Source organism: Lagopus leucura, unplaced genomic scaffold (assembly GCF_019238085.1).
Source record: "Lagopus leucura isolate 7727_CA_CO unplaced genomic scaffold, USGS_WTPT01 Super-Scaffold_760, whole genome shotgun sequence".
In the NCBI taxonomy this organism is placed as follows: domain Eukaryota; kingdom Metazoa; phylum Chordata; class Aves; order Galliformes; family Phasianidae; genus Lagopus; species Lagopus leucura.
Window position 1 is genome coordinate 5,105,940 of NW_024962257.1, and position 21,014 is coordinate 5,126,953.

Consider the following 21,014-nt stretch of genomic DNA (forward strand, 5'->3'; position numbering starts at 1 on the left):
GGTGATTGTCCCCCTCTGCTCTGCTCTTGTAAGACCCCATCTGGAATACTGTGTCCAGGTCTGGAGCCCCCAGTACAAGAAAGACAGAGAGCTGTTGGAGAGGGTCCAGAGGAGAGCCTTGAAGATGATCAGGGGACTGGAGCACCTCCTCTACTAAGGCAGGCTGAGGGAGCTGGGCTTGATCAGCTTGGAGAAAAGAAGGCTGTGCGGTGACCTCACTGCAGCCTTCAGTACCTAAAGGGAGCCTACAAACAGGACAGGAATCAACTCTTTGAAAGGGTTGATAACAGCAGGGCAAGGGAAAATGGCTTTAAGTTGAGGGAAGATTTAGGTTGGATGTCAGGGAGAAATTCTTTACATAGAGAGTGGTGAGGTGCTGGAACAGCTGCCCAGAGAGGTTGTGGATGCCCCGTCCCTGGAGGTGTTCAAGGCCAGGTCGGATGGGGCCCTGGGCAGCCTGGTATTAAAGGTGGAAGTTGGCGGCCCTGCATGTGGCAGGGGGTTGGAGATTCGTGAGCCTTGAGGCCCCTTCCAACCCGGGCCATTCTGTGATTCCGTGAGAAGAAGAGCGGCGGATGCGGACGGTTGGAAGCGATGCCGGCCCGGCCAACTCCCGAGGAGGAGCGGAGCGCGGGCTCCTCAGGACGCGGGGCGCCGCCCGCCGCCGCTCGCTCTCCCATCTCCCGCCCCCGCTTTCTCCCCGCCGCGCCCGGCCCGGTGCCGCGCCTCGGGGGCGCGCGCGGCCGCCGGTTCCGCCTCCTCGTCCGCCGCCTCCCCCTGGCCGCCGCCATGTTGGATGGTGCGTGTGGGTGTCAAACCCAGCCAGAGGCGGCGGCGGCCGGGCGCCGGGAGCCCTCCTGCGCTCCTCCCGTTCCCCTCAGGTCAGTCCGGGACCGCGGGTGTGCGCGGAAAGGCGGCGGGAAGGCCTCTCGGGCCCCTTCCTTTCCCCTCGGCCTCGCCCCTCGGCGCGGGCTGGGCGCGGGAAGGGCCCCCGGGGGGCCGAGCGGGGCCCGGCGGCGTGAGGTGCGGAGCGGGGCCGGGGGAGGCCGCCGTGTGCCCAGCGGGGCCGGGGCTGCCTTTTGTTGTCCGCGCCGGGCGGTGGGTAGCAACGGTTCGGCCATCATGGCGGGAGGAGGTTCCGGCAGCGCAGCCGGTGCCGCCGGGAGGAGCGCGGCGTTGGGCGGGGGGAGCGGCGGCTGCGGGAGCGGCCCGGCCCGGCCCGGCTCTGTGAGCAACGGGGCTTTTTTTTTTTTTAAAATTTAAGCTTCTCCCCCCTCCCTCCCCCCCCCCCCCCCCCCTTTTTTTTTTTTTTTTCTCCTTTTTTTCTTTTTCTCCTTTTTTTCTTTATTTTTTGATTTTTTGATTTTTAATCCTCTCCCCGCAGTAGGTTGGATGCTGTGCTTTGAGCAGTTAGCGCCCTGCGTTAATCGTTGTATCTCGGAACGATATTTCGGCAGCGATCATTACGGGCTGCCAACAATGAGCCTCCCCTGTTGTAAAGCCGTGAGGCGCAGCGCTAACAGCTATGTGAGCTCAGCGCCGTTTGGCCGAGGGGCGTGCAGTGCCTTCCCCCCTCCTTATCACTCATCCAGAAAGCTCAGTGATCGTTAAAATCGACACCGACTGCGATCGCCCGACAATCTAAGAGGTCTTTTCTAACCTTAACAACCCTACTGTTCTATCCTTACAAAGGAAGTACCCCATCCGGAGGCACGGAGCACTTGTCCCGATGGCCGAGCTGCGGATGTTGCAGGCTGGACTTCAGGAGTTCAGAATGCAAATCAGGCCACGGCGTTGGGTTATATTATTCTCCCCGCTGAAATGTGTGTTTTATGGAAATATGGGGCTCTTGCGTAATGCTGTATTTTGTGCGAGGCAAGGTCAGAGAGAACCGGGTTGCTTAGGTTTAAAATGCTGGATGTTAGATTTTGATTTTGGTTTTTGATTAAAATACAAACATGTAATAACCGTATCTCCAGCAAAATGCAGTCTGTTTAGGAAGTACTTCAAAATATGTTTATCTTGGCTGATTCCCAGGCACATTATTTTCAAACAAACTCCTGTATTGTGTTTCCTTGTGAAGGATTAAAACTTTTGATACGTTTTCTCTTGCAGTTCAGGGGTCGCGGCAGACTGACTGGATAGAGTTTCAGAGATAATCTGCCATATATTAAATATTTAACCGTGTTATCGAGAATTACCGAGTACAAATTAACCGTGAGTTTGCATTCCTGAAGACGGGATCTGATAAGGCTGAGCTGACTGCGAGTTACTCCTCAGGAAGTTTGACTTAGTGATGCTGATTGCAACTTCCTTGATGTCATAGAGCAGCTGTGTGACATCATCCTGCTGCAGTGATGGGCGGCAGCTCTTTGTGAGTTCTGACCAATGAAAAATAGTGCCTGCTTTGAAGAAATAGGGTATGAAAAGCCACTCCTTTTTTAGGAGAAAGGAAAAAAGAAAAAAAAAAAAGAGGACTTTTTGCTTAAGCAGGAGCTAAATTGCCTTGGGTGACATGTGGGAAAGAAAAGTCCTACCTGGGAGTGACCTGGTGGTCCTGTCCTACCAGAACAGAGACCCAAGCCCTGGCTGTCAGTTTCCTGGTGGTAATTCCATGGTGTTTTCCACATCCATTATTCTTAGAGTCATATTTAATGACCAGTTGACAAACATCTGATGTGCAGTGCAATGTGTGTGGATGAATTGTGCTTGTACTGACTGTGTTGTTATTTAAATAACTGGTTAATCATGCTAATTGTGTTCCAGCTGTCAGCCATTTGATTGCTTCAAAACTTGGAGCTTTTAAGAAGCCTCGAATCTTGGATCACTGCTGCAAAATGCCAAAGGCCTAATTTGTTACTTCAGAAAAATGCTGATAATCTTGATAGAGGAATTGGCTTTTTTTTTCTTTTTTTTTTTTTCCTTCACCCCAAGGAGTGATTAAATTCTAATGTCTTAAGAGAAATATCCTACTGATTAGCTGTGATGTGCGTGATGCTGCTCCTGTATAGGATGGGGAAATTAGTGTTGCTTTTGTGTGGTCAAGAATAGAACATACTCTGAAACCTTTGTGCAATGACTGGTGCTCAGGAAACAACTTTCAGGTCTTCCAGTGCCGTATTTGCAGAGTACTAAATTGTCTCTTGGGATCTTGCTAATAGGAAATGAAAGGTGTCTGGTTTGTATGAATGCTTGTAATGTTCTTTTTCCACTTTGTCTTGCTCTGATCTGTGCAGGGAAAGTATTGAAATGTACCAGTATCCTGCTGTCTTAAGTGCTTCAAAGAGCAGTGTTTTTTGTGCATTTCAGTAGCCTAGCTGCTCATTAAGAAAGCATGAGACACTGTGGAGGAGAACAACATGTATGCTGTCCTCTGGAATAAAACCTTTTAGGTCTAATTGCAGGTCTGCTAGCATTGATATATGTCAGTTTGGTTACATACTGGTATGTGCTGAATAGCAGACCTTAAAAATCTCAGAATTAATCAGTTTTGGTGGCTGGTATGGGATTGCTTTCCTTTCCCATGAGGAAAAAAAAACAAAAAGAAAAATAGAATGCTTGTATAACAGAATAAGTGAACTGGGAGGCTGTAAGTTTCAGGATGGATCTAGAATTGGATGGCCACAGCAGCTGAGCCTCTGGGGAAGTGATGTAGGAGGCAGAAGGTTACAGAAAAGCTGCTGTTGCGTGTTTACCAGTAGCAGTATTGCTTTGGGTTTTGGTAGACTTTGTGGTGGTGGTCTAAACTGTGATCAGGCAAACTAGTTTGGAAGCAATTAGAAGTTTGGGGCAGTTTCTAAGTAGGAGGTAAATAAAATTACTGAGGCTGTGTTCCTCCAGGCTGTACTGTATGTGTTCAGAGTTACCACCTGAAGTTCAATGCATATAAATACCTAATATTGGAATTTATGTGAGTGATTATAGCATTAGAAAATGGATATAAAAGTATTTTGTGTTTTCTACTCCCAGTGCCGTTGGCAACTGGGAATGTTTATCAGAATTTGATTTTTAGTTTGCCCTTATGCATTTCTATGTGGAAACATTATTTGGGATGCTTTCCTTTCAGTGATACTATGTTTAGTGAAATGCTTTCTCCTTTATAGATAACTGTTAGCTCATTCTTTCATACGGTTACAAAAACTAATCTTAAAAATAGATCCCAGCATCAGTGCCCTGCACCGCGTTGTTAATAGTGTGTATATCTGTTTTCATGTCACCCAGGGCTGGTAACATCAGTGTCTCTAACTGTTCCTTCCCAGCTTGTTCTGGAGGTCAGGCTTGGTCTGCTCACGCCTTGCCCTGCATGCTGACCTGGCAACGACTGCTCTTCTCAGGTGGGGAACTGGAGCACAGTGCAGAGCTGTGGTGTGAGCAGGTCCCAGCTCCTGGAGCTGTTTGCATCCCAGGCTCTCTTCATCCTGGCTTTGCAGTGGAAGTGGCTGTGTACAGTTCTCCAAAGTCTCTGACGCTGTACTTCTGTTGTCCTGGCGCATGCAGTTTATTTTCATTTTATCTCATAGTTCTTCCACGGTTAGGAATGCAGCTCCCTGGGCTGTCTGAAGTAATTAGTGGGAATTCTGGTGCGAGACCTTGTGATCCATGCAGTTCCCTTCCATGTTGCTGGCTGCTCCTGTGTTTCCTCAAGTGCAGTTTTATTAATGCAGTCTCCACTTGCTGAGTCTTCAATCATATACCAGTATAATAAATACTACGTTTACAAGGCATGGAAAGTAAAATGGTTCTGGAGGGTGATCAGGTGGGATGCAGTCTGCTTCTGTGGAAGTGGTACAAACTCATCTTTTGTCTCCCAGACTTCTGTCTCGGTGTACTTTCTTGCCCTCGTGATTACCTTGCACTTTGCAAACATACACCCATTTTATTGCTTATTTAAGTAGATGTCCTGGTTCCTGTCTCTCCTGGGGTGATGTGCACATTCACCATGGCTTAGATATGATCACCTTTAGACCCAATATTTTGTGGTATGGTTTTTTCCAATGGAAATTTCTGCTCTTATCCCTTAGAGTAAAATATTAAGCTGTGAATCATTCACTTTTTTTATACTTATAATGTTATCACTTAATACTTTTACAAATTAATCGATACTGGGTTTTTTTGTTTGCTTGTTTAAATTGTAAAACTGCTTGCTAGTTTAAAAACATGCTGGGAACCTTTACCTGAGGGTGTTTTATGTCCAGTCCACAGGATAGAATCAGAATACCCTTGTCAGGTGTTCAGTGTAGCAGTAGCTGAACTTGTGCCCAATTTGTGGGGCTGCTGTTCTAGAAATGACAGCATAGAGATGGGCAGTGAATTGTGAGGGCTGTAGTTAAACGCCACATCTGTCCCTCCTGAGAAACCCAGTTGCCAAACGTTGAGTTAACCTTGCTTGGAGGGATGTTCTTGCTGTTCTGAAGGTGTCACATCATAAGGTGATGTCTCCAAAATCAGACTGGTAGTTTTCATTACTTAAGAAGCAGAAACCCAAGTAGGGTGAGCTCTGTACTTCAGTTTGCTGGCTTTTTCCATTGGGTTGAGCTGTGCCACGGGGAAATCTCCCAATGTACGCTGTGCCCATGCAAGCTGAAGGCGTGAGGTGGGTGATGGAGCTGATAATGATGGTTTTTTTTTCCTGGTTTGAACTTACATTAATTTCTGGAGTTAACATCGATTTAGCAGTTTCTGAACCTTTACCAGGGCAGTGGTCTTTCCTAGCTTTACTAGAACAAAGGCATTTTAAGAATTTTCATGGAGAATTGTGTAATCTTATTACAACTGTTCCTATTTAAATCCCTTCCTTGTACTTAAATAACAATCTGTTGCCAGGTATTTCTTGATTGTAGTTTTTGCCAGATGCAATTTCTCCCCCTCTGTGTTTCTGTTGTATTTTTTTCTGATTGTGCAACCCGTAGGTTGGCAAACAGTTTATTTCCCAGTCAGTTCTTCTGACTTCATTGGCACTGATTGCATGAGTAATTGCTCACTAGTGTAAGGGTTGCACAGTTCACAAATAAGACCTTTGTTTGTAGGACCTCACGGACAAAACGCACAAAAATAATCAGAATACAGTTCTGATATTCCTCGGGGAAAGGCAAAACAAAGTATTTTTAAAAGCAACTTCCTCCCTTGAGACGCAGGCATGAAAGACTCCCTCAGACATCTTTCCTTGCAGATAAGAAACCCGTACTGGAGCGGTTAGTTGTGTGTTGCTAGCTGGGTGAGCTGACTTGAGCAATGTTTGGGTTTGACCGTTCTCCTGATTTTTATTTTGAAGCAGTCAGGATTTTCTCAGCCTGTTCTGTTGACTCGGCTGCTGGTGCTGTTGCCTTTCTGCTGAGACCCAACTCTGTGCGGGGATAAGGCTTGTGACTTCCAGCAGGAAGATGCAGCTGTTTGATCCAGCCCCTTCCCTAACCCTATAAAATCAGCAAAAACTGAAGATTGTTAGTTAATCCTCATCCTTCTGTTGTAAATAGAGCTTGTGGTGTGCCTGCCTGCCCTCTGACTGATGGCCAGGCGCGCACCTCTGTCATGTGCTGTATGTGAAGGGAAGTGCCCAAATTATGATTTGAAAAACAGAACTTCAGCACTTTTAATTATTCAGTTAGCTAATTAATCAGTGAAACACGTTACCATTTGGTGACGTTGCTGCAGCATCAGGAGTTATGTCTGCTTAAGGAGAGACAGGAATCCTGCATTTCCAGCAGTGTGCAGATCCAGGGGAGATGTGGTGAATCTTCGCAGCGCTCCTGCCCAGGTATTTCGTCATTTGATAAAACCTCTTTGTGCAAAAGCCATTTGAAAACATCAGACTCACATCTGTTATCTGATAAAATGTTTGCCTCGGAGCGCATACCGGCTTATTGCATGGTTTTATGATTGTTTCTTGTAATGCTGTGTTTCTTGCAGTAATTCTCTTTTTTTTTGAAGGCTTGAAATGCTTATTGATGATGAGAAGTGTTGCTATCTTGTTGCTGCTGTTGCTGAACAAAGGTCAGAAAAGTTACACTTGGGTTACCGGTTTGGGAGAGCGTTTCTGAGAAACTAAAGATAATGCCTCTGGAGGAATGTGCTCAGATAAACAGTGTGGCACCAAGTGCTTCCCTCGTTAGGAGCATGCAAACAACGATTGGAAATCAATATTTGACATTGCAGGTGCAGCCATTGAGAATGTCTGTCATTGTCTCCTGTTATATTCTGAAAGCACCGATTTCTGCGTGCTGCTCAGAACAGGAGGACGTTGTGTTGGACTGCAGTTACACGTCCCACTTTTTCATCAGAAGAACTGCTTTCTGAGGGTGTTTTTTAAAGATTGGTACTTGCATGATGTGCCTACAAGATTCCTGTTTGTGTGCTTATAGCTCTCTTGGAAAGAGTTAATAAAGAGGCAGCCTACAGAAAGCTTTGTAACAGGTCTTGTTTGTTTGTTTTAGAATTCTTGAATTTTAGGGAAAACAGAGGATGAATGTTTTTGTGACAACAAACAAAATCACTGTAAAACTCACTTTTAAACTTATATTTCAGAGAAACACTGAGGTATATAATGAAAGGATGCGAGGGTGTTATTTTAGTCAGCTGAACTGCTTAAGTGTTGCATTTAAACTTTACAAATCACTGCCCCTTCTGTGAGGCACGGAGGCACAGTGACATGTCAGAGTGCCTCTCCAGACACGGCTGGCTTTCTGTGTGTTTGACAACGTGGGGAATAATCTCCTTTTGCCTCGCCTGCTGCTTAAAGCACACTGAACAGCACAACTGACATTTCTGTGTCTGTCTTCCAACTAAGAGCATCCTCTTATATCTAACTTCCCAATAACCTGAGTACGTGATGCCTCCAAGAGAGTACCTGTGGGTGCTTTGCAGGGCAGAACGTGGTACGTATGTGCAGCGTGCGGTGCTGAGAGGTGCTCGGTGTGGTGGTAATTCTGTGCTGACGCTGCAGCTGCTGAAGCACTGAAGATATAAAGAAGAACCGATTGTTTTGTGGGTTGCCTTCATTACACCATTTTTAATATGCTTCCTGAGGGGGTTTCTGTCCTGAGATTTATGGCTTTGGACGTGAGGGGTCTGGGGCTGCGCTGGTCACTTGCAGTCGATGCCAAAAGTAACATGTAGGGCTTTGGTACTGTTAGCTTACCAGGTGTAAGTGAAGGAAACTTGAACATCCTGGATTCAGCGTCTTTGTTGTGTGCATGCCAGCACAGAGCTGTGTCTGGATGCCTTGGGACAAAGCCAGAGTTTTCAGCTTTTTTTTTTTTTTTTTTTGTGGATAGTGTATATAATGCACAGTGGCTTTTCCTGTCTCTGGAAATGCTGATCTTTGGTTTTATTTTAAGACGGGATTTCTATTTTCTAATTCAGAAAAAAAGAAAAATACACTTCAAAGGAGGAGGAAAATCTGTTTGTTTTCCTTCTAGTTTGTGTTTTATAAAAAAGCTTAAATACATCATCAAAACTTGCTTCCCTTCCAACCTCAGAGCACAGAAGCAGAGCAGATGAAGGAGGGTGGTGTCCAAGGCCCCACAGGGGTGCTGAGCCCCCTGCAGGGGTGCAGTGCAGGATGTGATCCCACTGGGTCCCTTCCAGTTCAGGGGGTTCTGTGGTTTTAAATGCTGTGGAGCCTGTGCTCTGAGTCCCCCCTTGCACTTTGCCTATGCTGCTATTAAAATACAGTATCTTTTCTATTTTCTCCTTTCATGGGAAAGCAGAGTAAAGGAAAATTAAGCACCGCCTGCTGCTTACATGCTAAATAGATGCAAATAGAGTCCCCTCCCTTAGTGTTGCATCCTTTCTCCTTATGGGTTGCCACATTGTTTTGATTAAAGCAGTTCCATGGCCAACTCCCAACCCGGAGGGCAGGTGAGAGGAAAAGTCCCTGATTGCAGCTCAGCTATTAACATATCTTTTGGAGTTTGTAATGTCACCTTTTTGCAGAAAACAAGGTGCCAGGAGCTTCAGAGAGCAGAGCGTTGTCAGAAAGGCAGACATCAAAGTGGAAAGAAAAGATGAGTTTATTTAAAATATAGTAAAAAGACTTAAAACATTCATGCTAACCTATGAGAGCTATTAAAAATTTTGGAAAGCCTTTGAAGCTGAGCATTAAAGATTTAATGGTATTAATTGAACTAAGCTGTGGGAGTTAAGGATATGTAGACACATGTGTAAGTGTATGTATTCTAAGGCATTATCTGCATTAAGGAGGCTGACTACTGAGTGTGGAGTTCATTGTACTCAGTTTGTGAGGGCTACCTTAACAAAACACTGCTTATTCTGGGCCTTAATTAAGAGTAGATGCCATAAAAAGCTGAAAGTGTAAACAAAAGTGCAGTATACCAACTATCTTTTATAAACCTGCTGTGAGACAGAGAATACCAGGCCTGGCGGACCTGACAAGGCAAAGCAAGCAAGGTAGTTTCTAATGTACGCTTTGAAGATCATTTTGTTTCTTAATATTATTAAGTCTGACTTTTTGTTCTAAAGAGTAGATACTAATTCCTTTCAGTGTTATGAGAACAATAACTTAATGCTGCTGTACTCAGTAATGTGGTTCCTCTGACCCATGGCAGGACTAAAGGTACGGGTATGGGAATTTTGGTAGTCCTGCTTCCATGTTTGTTGGCAGTTTGGGGAGCTGTTTGCTTTTTGTGTACTTAGAACTTAGCACTGTTGGGACTACTTGTTGCTGGAAGGAGGTGGTCCCTCCCTGGCTTTGAAAATAGCTAGCAAGGAAAAGCTGTATTTGGATCTGTAGCACGTTTAACAATTGCAGTGCTAGCCTGGTGTTGATGGAACCATACCATCAAACCATGATTTACTTTTGTTTTCCTTTATAACCTGAGAACTCTAAAGACTTACATGACTCCACTGCTAGCAAGCAGGGGAAAGCCAGGCCCATATGTCCTTTACTGGAAAATGAGCAATGAAAGCTTCTTGCAAGTGTCCAGGTGGTCTGGCGGAGGCAGCTGATGTCCAGGGACGAGTGGGAGCAGACAGATTTCATTGGCACAGCAGTGCTGTGTGCAGGGACACAGCCAGCCTTGTCAAGAGGGATAACAGGATTGAGGGTGATCTCAGTACATTCATTTTTCCTCCTTCAGGAAGATGGTTGCTGACAGCACAGGGCGGGTTGTTTGAGCTTTTCTTGCTGCAAATGTAGTTACTAAATGATTCAGCATGATCCTGTACCCACGCGTTTTAGCAGTATTGATGAATTCATTACCCTTCTGTTAGCTGATGGATGTTAATGGACTAGAATGTCTGCTGTGCATTCAAACTAGATGGAACGCTCTCGAAAAAAAATTAGAAAATGGAGTGGGTGAGTTTTTAAGTCACTTTCTTGTTCTGTTTATAAATCTGAAGAGAGAGACTGCTTTTAATAATATGCACTAAAGGTGGTTAAAAAAATAATCCACAGGGCAGTGCAGGCAGCCATGGGATGTACAGAAAGTAGTATTACATGGTTTGAAGTACATTCACCAACACAACAACAGCAACAAAATGAAAATCACATCTTAAGCTATAATCAAATGCATCTGAAGTACCAGAGGTTTGACTTCTGTATTACGAGTGCTGTTGTGTTGCCTCAGATCCTGATGCTTTGTGTTGCCTCTGGGGCTCCTTGCAGGGTCTATGGACTCCTCAGGACATGAACAGAACAGGCAGAGTATCAAAACGGGGGGCTGTGACGTGTGCTGTGCAAGAGCTGACTGCAAGAAATGCCCTTTAATAATGAAACAGGTGCAGATGCTTTTTAGTAACGAGTCTTTGTCATCCTCTGTGTGCAGAGCGAGTGAACTCCCACTCACTTTCCATCTAAGTGTCCAGAATAGGTAGAGAGTAGGTAGAGTATTGATGCTGTAGGATAGATTCAGAAGCGTGGAGCAATCGTGATGACAGCTGAAAATTGCTGCGTGTCTGCTGAGGAGAATGTGGGATTCTCTGGCATTTTTCCAGGTAGATTTTTTTTTTTTTCCTAATTCCACAGTCATCAACAAAATAAGAATAAAGATAAGAATAAATATTTACATTTGGGAATAGGAGGATCCTTATCAGTGCCTGAATGAAGCAAGCAGACAGCATAATGAAGAAAAATCAAGGAGTCCTTTTAACAGGTGGGCTGATTTCTGTTTGTCTTCCAGTGCTTCACTTCCATCAGAGATGACCTTTATGTAGGTCAAAATCAGGATCTGAGGCAACGCAGAAGCAGACCAAAATGACTAATTAGCAGTGTTTGTGAGTGCTGGCTCCTGCTAAGTGTAACCCTGCTTAAGTCAGGCTGCAGACAGAGGAGCAGCAGCTGGGTGCGTGAAAAATATTTGGGAACAGAAGGTGTATGGTATGAAAAGATAAGGAGGAATAAGAGGGAAAGATGGACGTGTTACAGGACAGATAGCTGAAATCAGTCTGTAGGAAGGACAGGTCCAAGATTTCATGGTGCTACCCCCTTTTTTTTTTTTTTGCTGTTGTTGTTCCTTTTTAGTGGCTGTCTTCAGCTTGAAACAAAGTGAATAAGTTTTACTCTTCTGGGTGATAAAAAGGAGATCTCCCAGAAAATCCCCTGCTTGCAGTTCTTACCTGCTGAAGGCAAGTCTCAGGGCTCAGCTGCTGTCTTTGCAGCTATTTGGGCTTCCACATGCAGCTTTAGCTTTTGCCTCATGAATTGTAGCTAGGGAATGCTGTTGAAATGAATGTTACTTCCCTTGTTTGTATTTCAAAGTACTTAAGAGTGACCTTGGGATTAATTCTGACCAATCTGTCAGAAAACCCAGCTCCCCTGGATCTTCTGATTTTGGCCAAAAAAAAAAAAAATCCATGCACAGAGAATTTTAGGTTATAAGTTTCCCTCTTATTGCAACTTAATTAGTCATGAGCACACATCTGCATGTAGCTTAATGTTTTAGGAATGAAGTAACCTCATGTTAACTATTGCCAGTTACAGGTGAATTAAGTCCATGTGTTGATGTTTCAAGAGGAGCGTGCAAGTATGGTGGCTGTGTCAGGTGGCACCTGAAGTCACATAGCCTGTGAATGGGCATTGAAGAATGTGGCTAAGATACTAAATCAAGCACTGGGCTCTTTACAGGCTCCCATTTGTGCAGGTAGCCATTACCTTAGCAGTGTTACCAGAGAAAAACGTAGCTGGTCTTGGTTGTCTGAACAGTGATGGCTTTGCAGATCTGGCTGTTCCTCAGACAGTTCATTAGGAATTCATGCTGTAATGTAAAAGTATTAATTAGTCTCTCAGCTTCTAGCTGTGGTAACATGGAGAGTTAAACCAGTGTTCTTTCCTAATCTGTGTCATGATGAGTGTTTGCCTTTGTCCTATTGAGTTTATTAATGTGGTTGCATGGCTGTGGTGTGTGGGTGGGGAGAAGAAACTGCTCATGGTGACGTCTGCTTTGTAGTAATGAAGTGCAAACCAAATTGAGTTAATGAGATCTTTGTGCAGCTGTAAGGAGAAGGTACCTTCCCCACATGACATCTGGTGGGTGAGCTCAAATATATATAGGAATATGGTTGTTGGTTGTATTCCAAAATTGTGTAAAGCAGTATAAGAGCTGAGGTGTAGCTCACGTTTTGTAGTCCTGCAGGCTCTTCCTTTGCACTGCTTGCACTGCCCTGGTGGCTGAGCTGATTTGTCAGGCCCTGAGCTGCTGGGTGGAGGAGTGATGGCTTCCCTGTGGCTGGTGCCCGTCACCTTGTAAGCAGCCCGACTACCAAGGCTGGGCTTCTGTAATCAGTTATAATCTAAGGCTTGTCCTCTGGCAAGAACATCAGATGTCTTCCTTCTCCCTTCCAAAATGAAAAGAGAGAAATGTCTCCCACTGTCTTTAATTCATTTGAAAACACTGCTCAGCATTGCTGGTGAACTGAATTTATTTCAAATTATTGCCCTTTTCTAAGGCATGCATTGGGTGATTACTTTTTTCTTCCCTAATTGTGAGAATCAAAGATGAAGTCCTTTCATTCAAGTAGGTAATCCCCAGAGAACAAACTCCTTTTGAGAGGTTGGGTAGGTATTTTCACTGCCTCGTTGGATTAATTTGCATTTAGCATTTCTGATTCAGTGCGTAATGGCTTGACCTTATGCTGTTTGTAATTCTGCAATATTCTGTTACTCATTACACACCCGGTACTTGCTGTATTACTGGTGGAAAATAAACTGTGGTCTGCAGCATAAAATGAAGCCAGGACTGTTGATGACACTTGACCTAACCGTAGAAGGAGGAATGTGTTATTCTAAAGAGATGTTGTCAAAGCTTGTAATCCTAAAATTAGACCTCCAGCGTTGGTCAGGTTTGGATTGCTGCGGTGATTTGCACGGCAAACTTGCGAGCATCACTGGGGCTGCATGGCTGTACTTCAGCAAAGCCAGATGTGAGCTGCTGCAGAACTGGTGCTGGCAGTGCAGGTGGTGCTGCTGTGCTCATGTCCCTGGCTTTCTGCCCTGTGCCTCCTGCTTGTAGGCTGAGGTGTGAGCTGAGCTCTCCGTTCAGCTCTGCCTTCCTATACTAGGTAGGCTTGTAGTAAGAAAAGGTGGTAAAGGAGTAGAAGCAACTGAAGGTAAATTTGTGTCTGTAAATCTGCTTTGTGGCTGGGTGGAGGGCTGGACTTGGCACTGCTGTGCAGTCAGTGCAGAAACTAACCCTGGGCTTCATGAATATGCATGGTTTGAAGGAGGGTATCTATCAGTATTAACTCTCGATTTAAAGAAATCATTCGGCCACCTGCTGTCTGTGAAAGCTGGGCTTGTTCTCTCATTTGTAAAAGGGAGTGGAAGGCTTCCAAAACTTTTAATTTTGAACCGTTTCCTTTTCTCAGAAATTAAACTGAGGGGAGGACAAGCGTTTAAACTGTATAAAATGGAAATCAAACCTTTCTTCTGGAGATCAGCCTGTTCTTCAAACCATTTGCCAATCTGTGTTTATAATTCATTTCCTAAATAAGCAAAGGAAGGACATTGATGGTAATTTCAGTGTCTTCATTTTACTGCCTTATTCACATGAATTGCTGTTTTCTCTGCTGTGTAGCAGCAAGAGAGAGCTAATAAGTGTGCTGCTTGTTGGCTCGTCTGCACAGTACCAAGCTTCCTTGCTTCTCTTCCCACTCTTCTTCGAGGCGTTGCAGCATACAGTTGTCCCTCTTCCTGTTTGGTTTTGGGATCAATGTTTGTATTACAGTGGATATTGCACTGTGGGCAGTCTGGTGATATTTTTTTGGTCATCCAGTTGTTCCGTAAGAATTATTTATAAACAGGGAAATGTTTCGTGAACTGAGTTGGAGAATTTCTTTAGCAGTGTGGGATCCAGCGTAAGAAAAATCAGAAAAAAAATCACAGAATCACCGAATCATTCAGGTTGGAAAAGACCTCTCAGATCCCCATGTCCAAGCCGTCCCCCCATGCCCACTGACCACGTCCCCAAGTGCCACATCTCCCCAGTCTGGAGCACCTCCAGGGCTGTGACCCCTCCACTCCCTGGCAGCACTGCTGGTGTCTGACTGCTCTTTCAGAGAAGAATTTTTTCCTAAATATCCAACCTGTTTTTGCTGTCATTTTTATTTCTGGGTTATTATGTGGCTGGATTGCACATAAACGTTTGTACTTTGTTCATTTATCAGCGAGTTCTGGTTCCCATGTGTGGCAAATAAGGCTTTCTGAAAGCACAGTGGTTTTGTCTGTGCACATGACAAGTACCATCAGTAAAGCAAGATGAGAATTTACAATGCCAGGTGATTTGAATCTTTCCTTTTCCATAAATAGTTGCTGGCTGATGGTTACGGCTGGGGATGTGTCTGTGGGCAGATTCTGTGCTCTGTGCAGGTGTGGGGTGAGTTTCTGTCTGGGGGAACTCTCCCTTACTCAGCATCTGGCAGCGCTTCCCTTCCAGCCGGCTTCTTTGCAGCCTGGTGAGAAGCATTCCCCAACCTCCGGAGTCTCAGATCTACCCTGAAATTCAGCTCCCCAAGGATTGCCTGCCTCTGTCACTTCACCCTGATAGCAAAGAGAGCAGATCTCGGGGTCTGTGTATGTTCAGATCTCAGAAATCAAGCTGTGTGCTGCCCACAGCTGCTGTGGGCCTGGTCCTGGGCACTGCCAGAGCTCTTGGAGTGTTTGGTGCTAGACAGCAAAAGCTCTTTGCTTAACTGCAGCGTGAGTCCAAGGCTGAAAGCTTGTGGTTATCTTTCTGTGTGTGAAGGGAAATCTTCTGATGTAAATGAAGATGTCTGCAGTGGCTGCCTGAAAATTGCAAGATGATTCAGTTAGTGACTTGGAAAAAATATAACTTGATGCATAAATTAGATTAGATGTTCACTGTAGTCCACAGCAATTTTTTAATGCAAATTTCTGACAACCTGCTTGTATTTACTGTAATTTTCCACCATTTTTCTTGCCCATGTGATGTGAAAGGCTTTCCATCCATCTCCAGTCCATACCCAACTGGGCTGTGTATGTATTTACCTCCAGGCTCAAAGGGAAGGGCATTTATCAGTGGAGACGAACCCTGGTTTGAGTTTTGCATTCCTGAGATCCGAGTGGATTCTGCTGAAAGTCTGCATATAGGTGGGTTTGTGTGGCTGCTTCTTTGAACTGAGTTTCTTAAGGACTTTGTGGCTTGGCCTCAGTTCTGCCTTAGTCTCAGCAAATTAAATATGGTCTCCTTCATTTAGTGAGTTTGATCTCCGAGAGAGCTATTGAGAAGTTCAGTCAGGAATTCCCTCTGTCTGAACATTGTGTCTAAAAAAGCACCATGAGAATTCATTGGGATTATTTGTGTAATGAAATTATCAGCATAGCGCAAAGGAAATTGAGTATTGCCCTCCGGGTTACCCTCGATAGCACAAGGAAGCTTCACTTAGTTGTCTACAGAAATGTGTGTTTCTATCAGAGAGGGCCCAGGGAGGCAGGGTTTGGAAGGCTCACCTGGGCTGAGCAAGCCAAGAGCCCTCTTCTCCCTCTGACCTTCTAAAGAAACGTTCTGAAGCTGATGGTGCTTTTCCTGTTGTTGGCAGGGGACAGTGGCTACAACCAACTGCTCTTGCTTTCTGCTGTCCTTGCAACGCTGGTGTTAAGCATGCAAACACAGATTTGTGCTGAAGTTGCAAGTGCATTGTGCTTCCTGGTGGTTTGTTGTGGGATGTGGATTCACTGAGGTCTCTGAAACAGTCCAAGCTTTCTGTGCAAGAATGTGATTGCGCATTAGAAGTGGTTTCTCACTTCTGTGCAGTGGGGTTGTTTGGCTCTTTCTCATCTCTTTGCCGGTAAGATGGGCTATTGGCTGTTCCAGGATCTGTAATAGGGTCAAACGCTTCCTTTTTGTGACGCAGAAGCAGATAGCGAAAGCATCAGAGTTCTCAGTGAGGCTCACTGCTCCTGCTAAATAGTCTTGAATGTTACAACCAGAACATGGAGGGGGAGAAAAAACAGCAGAAAAAAAACAGATGTCCTATTTCCACTCCCATCACCTTCTGCATTTTTAATAGAATAAAATGAAGTTCGTAAACAAGGAACTCCGTGAGCCATGACTTGTGTTCCCATTACTGCCCTTGCCTTATAGCAAACTGCAGACACTTTTCCTTTGTGGAGCTGCAGCCAGTGGATTTGCACAGCTGTGTTGTGATTGGAATTGTTTGGTTCTCATAGGTCACTCCAAAAGTGAGGCTTCCATGGAAACTACAATAGATACAAAGGGTACAGCAGCACAATTTGGTAGAGTGAATTCTCAGCTGCAGAATGGTATTTTTCAATGTAGTTTAATGGAATACTGGTGGGAAGGTTCAACTTCAAGTGTTGTGGTCATAGTGGTCATAGCTCCACTGCCTCTAATGTGACTCAACATAATAAAATAGGAGGCATTACTTTTGGAGCATCCTTCCTACTTATTCCATTGACCAGAGATGATTATTTAGGACTAATGTGTCTGTGTAGTGTAAAATTTACCTTTCCAGATATCATGTGTAGTACTGAAGAGATGTGTTCAATATCTGTGAAACTGGAAGATGTAGTGAAACGTGCTTTTCTTTCTCCTGTGGAGGCAGATGGAGCTGAGGCACTTGGTTGCATAGTGCACTTCAGAGCCACACAAGGGAGCTTTCAGGAGGACAGGCGAGCCAGCAGAGTTGGGCAGTGACTTCTGACACGCAGCTGTGAGCGCATGGTTCCTGTAGGACCGTGCTGAGGCTCTGAGAATGTCCCAGCAGAGGATGGGCCCTTGCTTTCCATCACTGTACTTGGGCAGCACACTGGAGTTGTTCTGCCGTAGCTGAACTGTTTTCTAGGGAGAATATATGGCTTTATGCTGAAGAAGTCGTTATAGGGCTGCCTGCTGTCGGAGCTGACGCCTAATTCTGCTTTCATTTTAAATGGCATGATAACAATTTGAAGAATGGTAACAGTGTTGGGAAGGAAGCCCGTGCTTTGTTGCTTTCCCGTGTTGTTTGTAAGCAAGCCAGTTCCTTCTTTTGGGTGTGTGGAGAAATGTTGTTAGAGGACATCTTAAGAATGCGATCTCTGTTAATGTGTCAAATACAGAACCAGTGCTTAGTGTTCAAGCAACCCGTGTATGCTGCAGCAAAAACTACCATTTTGCTCCAGTAACATATTCTAAAGCTTAATAGGCCGCTGTTTACTTGAAACAATGGCATTAAAAAATAACTGAAGCAGGTTTCCAGCTCCACAGCTTGTCCTTGGGTTTTCTTGCTGGTCATTTTGGTTTTACATTTCCATTTTCATATAATTAAAAATTCTTCTGTGCCGTGTGAAAGACACGCAGAGCAGAAATTGAGTCTGGCGACTGCTGTTAGATGCACAAAGGAAATGCATTTGGAAAAAACATTCCCTGTAATCCGCTTAGCACCAAAGGTCACCTTGAGCTGAGTGCATCCTTCTGTGCTCCTCCCTGGGCCTGGAGCAAACACAGAGCACAGTTCAAGATCTCTGCCCTGACCCTGGTGCTCTCTGCATTTGTCTGGGGCCTCGGAAATTGCTTGCCTACTAGCAGGAAATTCGCTTGTTCTCTCAGCACAAGATTACTGCAGCAATGGGAGCAGACTGCGACTGTCAGCTCTAATGTAATTTCCCATAAACTCTGGAAGCTGATGTTGTATTTCCTGTAATTAAAAATTCTAGGCAATTCAGTTTCGTGGACTTTGGTTCCCTTTTCAAATCCTGCATCTTCATCAGCACGGTGATTTTCTTGCTTTTGTGTTGTTCAGCAGCTCAGACGTTATTGAGCCTCAATATTGTTTCATAGTGCAACTTTGCAGTAGTTACTCTACCCCTTATTCTTGAGGTGGGAAGAGCAATTTGTTTCCAAAATGCGACACTCTGAAGAAATTCGGAGAGAAAATTCATCACTCTTAACAGAATTTCTCAAAAGTGTATCTGCTTTGCTTTTTAAGTAGGAATAATTGAAGCCGCAGCTAATTGTGCTTTGTTTTCTTTTCTTGCTTAGGTCATGATTTTCATTTTCTCGTGTCATTTTCTTGAAGAGAGGAAATGATTGTAGTGGAACTTCTTACAGATAAGCCACAGATACGGATTCGTCGTAGTTCAGAAACGTTCGTAGAAGAGCAGATATAGCCCCTTTTTTTGTGTTCCAGCAGCTCTCTTATTGAAAAGGGAAATAAAAATGACGACTTCGTCTATTAGGCGGCAGATGAAGAACATTGTGAACAATTACTCGGAGGCCGAAATCAAAGTGCGGGAAGCGACCTCCAACGACCCGTGGGGTCCCTCGAGTTCGCTGATGACTGAAATAGCAGATCTGACCTACAACGTTGTGGCCTTCTCTGAAATTATGAGCATGATCTGGAAGCGACTCAATGACCACGGCAAGAACTGGCGACACGTGTACAAGGCCCTCACTCTGTTAGATTACCTGATTAAAACTGGTTCTGAGAGAGTGGCGCAGCAGTGTAAAGAGAATATTTTTGCTATCCAAACGTTGAAAGATTTCCAGTATATTGATCGAGATGGTAAAGACCAGGGCATCAATGTGAGGGAGAAATCCAAGCAGCTTGTGTCTCTGCTGAAGGATGACGAGCGACTGAAGACAGAGAGGGCCCAGGCACTGAAGACCAAAGAACGCATGGCTCAGGTGGCCACTGGGGTGGGCAGCAACCAGATCACCTTCGGTCGGGGCTCCAGTCAGCCCAACTTGTCCACCAGCTACTCGGAGCAGGAGTATGGCAAGTCTGGAGGCTCCCCAGCATCCTACCATGGCTGTAAGTACAAGCAAACCTGTGCAAAGCTTTCTTCTTTTTTTGTTTTTCCTTTTGAGATATTTTCTATTCCGATTTGCCATTAGAAGTGAGAGTACGTGGCGCTTTCTAGAAGGGTTAAGGTGCTGATTGCAAGGGGCTGTTTGCAAGAGCTGGATCTTGGAAGGCCTGCTGTGTGGCACTGAGGTCTCTTCGGTTGGGTTTTTGGTCTGGAGAGGATGGGTGTGTTGATAAACTCCTTTAAAAAAGCAGTTATTTACTGTCAGTTCCCAAGCATAGCATTGTAGGGCTGCTTTTGTGAGCACGTTCCAGTGTTTGATGTGAGAGGTCCTCAATCCCAGGAGGGAGATGGTTAATTAATTTTCTTTTTCCCTATTTTTAAAAGAATTACTTGACTTTTTTTATTCTTTTTTTTCCTTCCCTTTTAAATTTAAGTGGAAAAAAGTTAGAAATACCAGGTTTGTCTGGCATCATTTTGCTAGGAGGTTTGTGATGCTGCTATTCCATTTTAGCAAGAGTATTGGAACTGAACTTCCTTTATTGCTTTTCTTGCTTGCTCTGCTGTTTGTAGAGTAGTAACGCTGTGAATGTGTCAGTATTTTGATATTTATACAATCAATGTTTGCCGTGCAAGTATCAGTACAAAATACTGTATTTCATTCTTAAAATAAATAAATAAAGCCACCAGAAAAGTATGGTGATGTGGGAAGAATGGATTCTTTATACCAGTGCTTGGGGGAACTCCCTGTGATGTTAGGAAGAGGCCTGAGTTGGCACTTAATGTAAGTAATGATCTGATGAAAGCTGCTTTGGCTGAAATGTCAGTGGTTGTGGTCTAATTCTGAAGGAAAATCTTTTCTTAAATGAATGCTTATAATGTGTGGGGGGCTGTAACAGAGCCAGCGTGGTGAATTGATGGAGCACCAGTTTTAAGAATCCCCTGTTTGTTGTGTCCTGCATCCCAAAGTGTGGGAATGGTGTCAGAACCTCTGTTGTGCATGGGTGGGTTTTGGGGAAGGCAGCAGGAAGCTGGCAGGACAAAGCAAGGATGAAGAGTATCTCAGTCTCATAAAGGCTGTAGAGAAAAAGCAGGAGAAGGTAACGTTTTTCCTAAAGGAAATGCTTTTAGGACCCAGGACTATAAGCAAAAAGCTTGTGAAGACATCCAGGCATGGCAATTTCCATGTTTGTCTCTTATTTTAACAATGGAATAACAGATATTTTAGGTTTTCTTTAATACCATACTTGAGCATTGATTCAGTGTGTTTTTTTTAAAGGAGACACATTTCTGTCCCTGCCAGAATACTTTTTTCTTTAATATGGACCTCAGATCTCATTTAATGACCTTAAAAAATTATCCCTAATGAAGGAGATAGCTTGGAATATTGTTGTTTTTAACGTCTGCTGAAGGACTGAACTAACAGCCACCGAGGCACACTGAGCACACCTCTGGTTTGTCCCACTGCTATTTCTTCACCAGCTATACTTTAATTGGGGCACGCAACCAGTGTTTGTCATGCTGAGTGCTGCCAGAGGCTCCCAGCTATTTCTCACAGCAAGGATTGAGCAATGCAGGGTGTTTGAGTTGTTATTCCTTGGACATTTGAGGAATTTTGATGGGGGACTAGATGTCAACTTTGGTCGTTCTTTCAGTACCGAGCATGAGGTTACTGGATGTTCTCATTTGCCTCCATGTTGGTTTGCTGTGCGTCTCTATTTGAAAGATTCCTGTTGAGGTAATGATTTCTTAACCATTTTTCCCTCTTCCCTTGTTAGCCACATACCTCAGACAAGCC

The 21,014-nt window shown here is 44.5% G+C and overlaps 1 protein-coding gene across 3 annotated transcripts in view; it reads left to right on the top strand.

Annotated features, from left to right (window-relative positions):
* The first annotated feature begins 757 nt into the window (after positions 1–757).
* Positions 758–21,014, top strand: part of EPN2 (epsin 2) — a 40,127-nt gene continuing 19,870 nt past the window's right edge. For 2 of the 3 annotated variants that reach the window (XM_042864229.1, XM_042864231.1), the window contains exons 1-2: positions 758–881; positions 18,450–19,221. In XM_042864229.1, the coding sequence (XP_042720163.1) occupies positions 18,627–19,221 (595 nt within the window). In that variant the 5' untranslated portion in view covers positions 758–881; positions 18,450–18,626. Of the gene's footprint in view, positions 882–1,740; positions 1,824–18,449; positions 19,222–21,014 lie in introns of those variants that run through there. The other variant, XM_042864230.1, reaches the window with a different exon arrangement.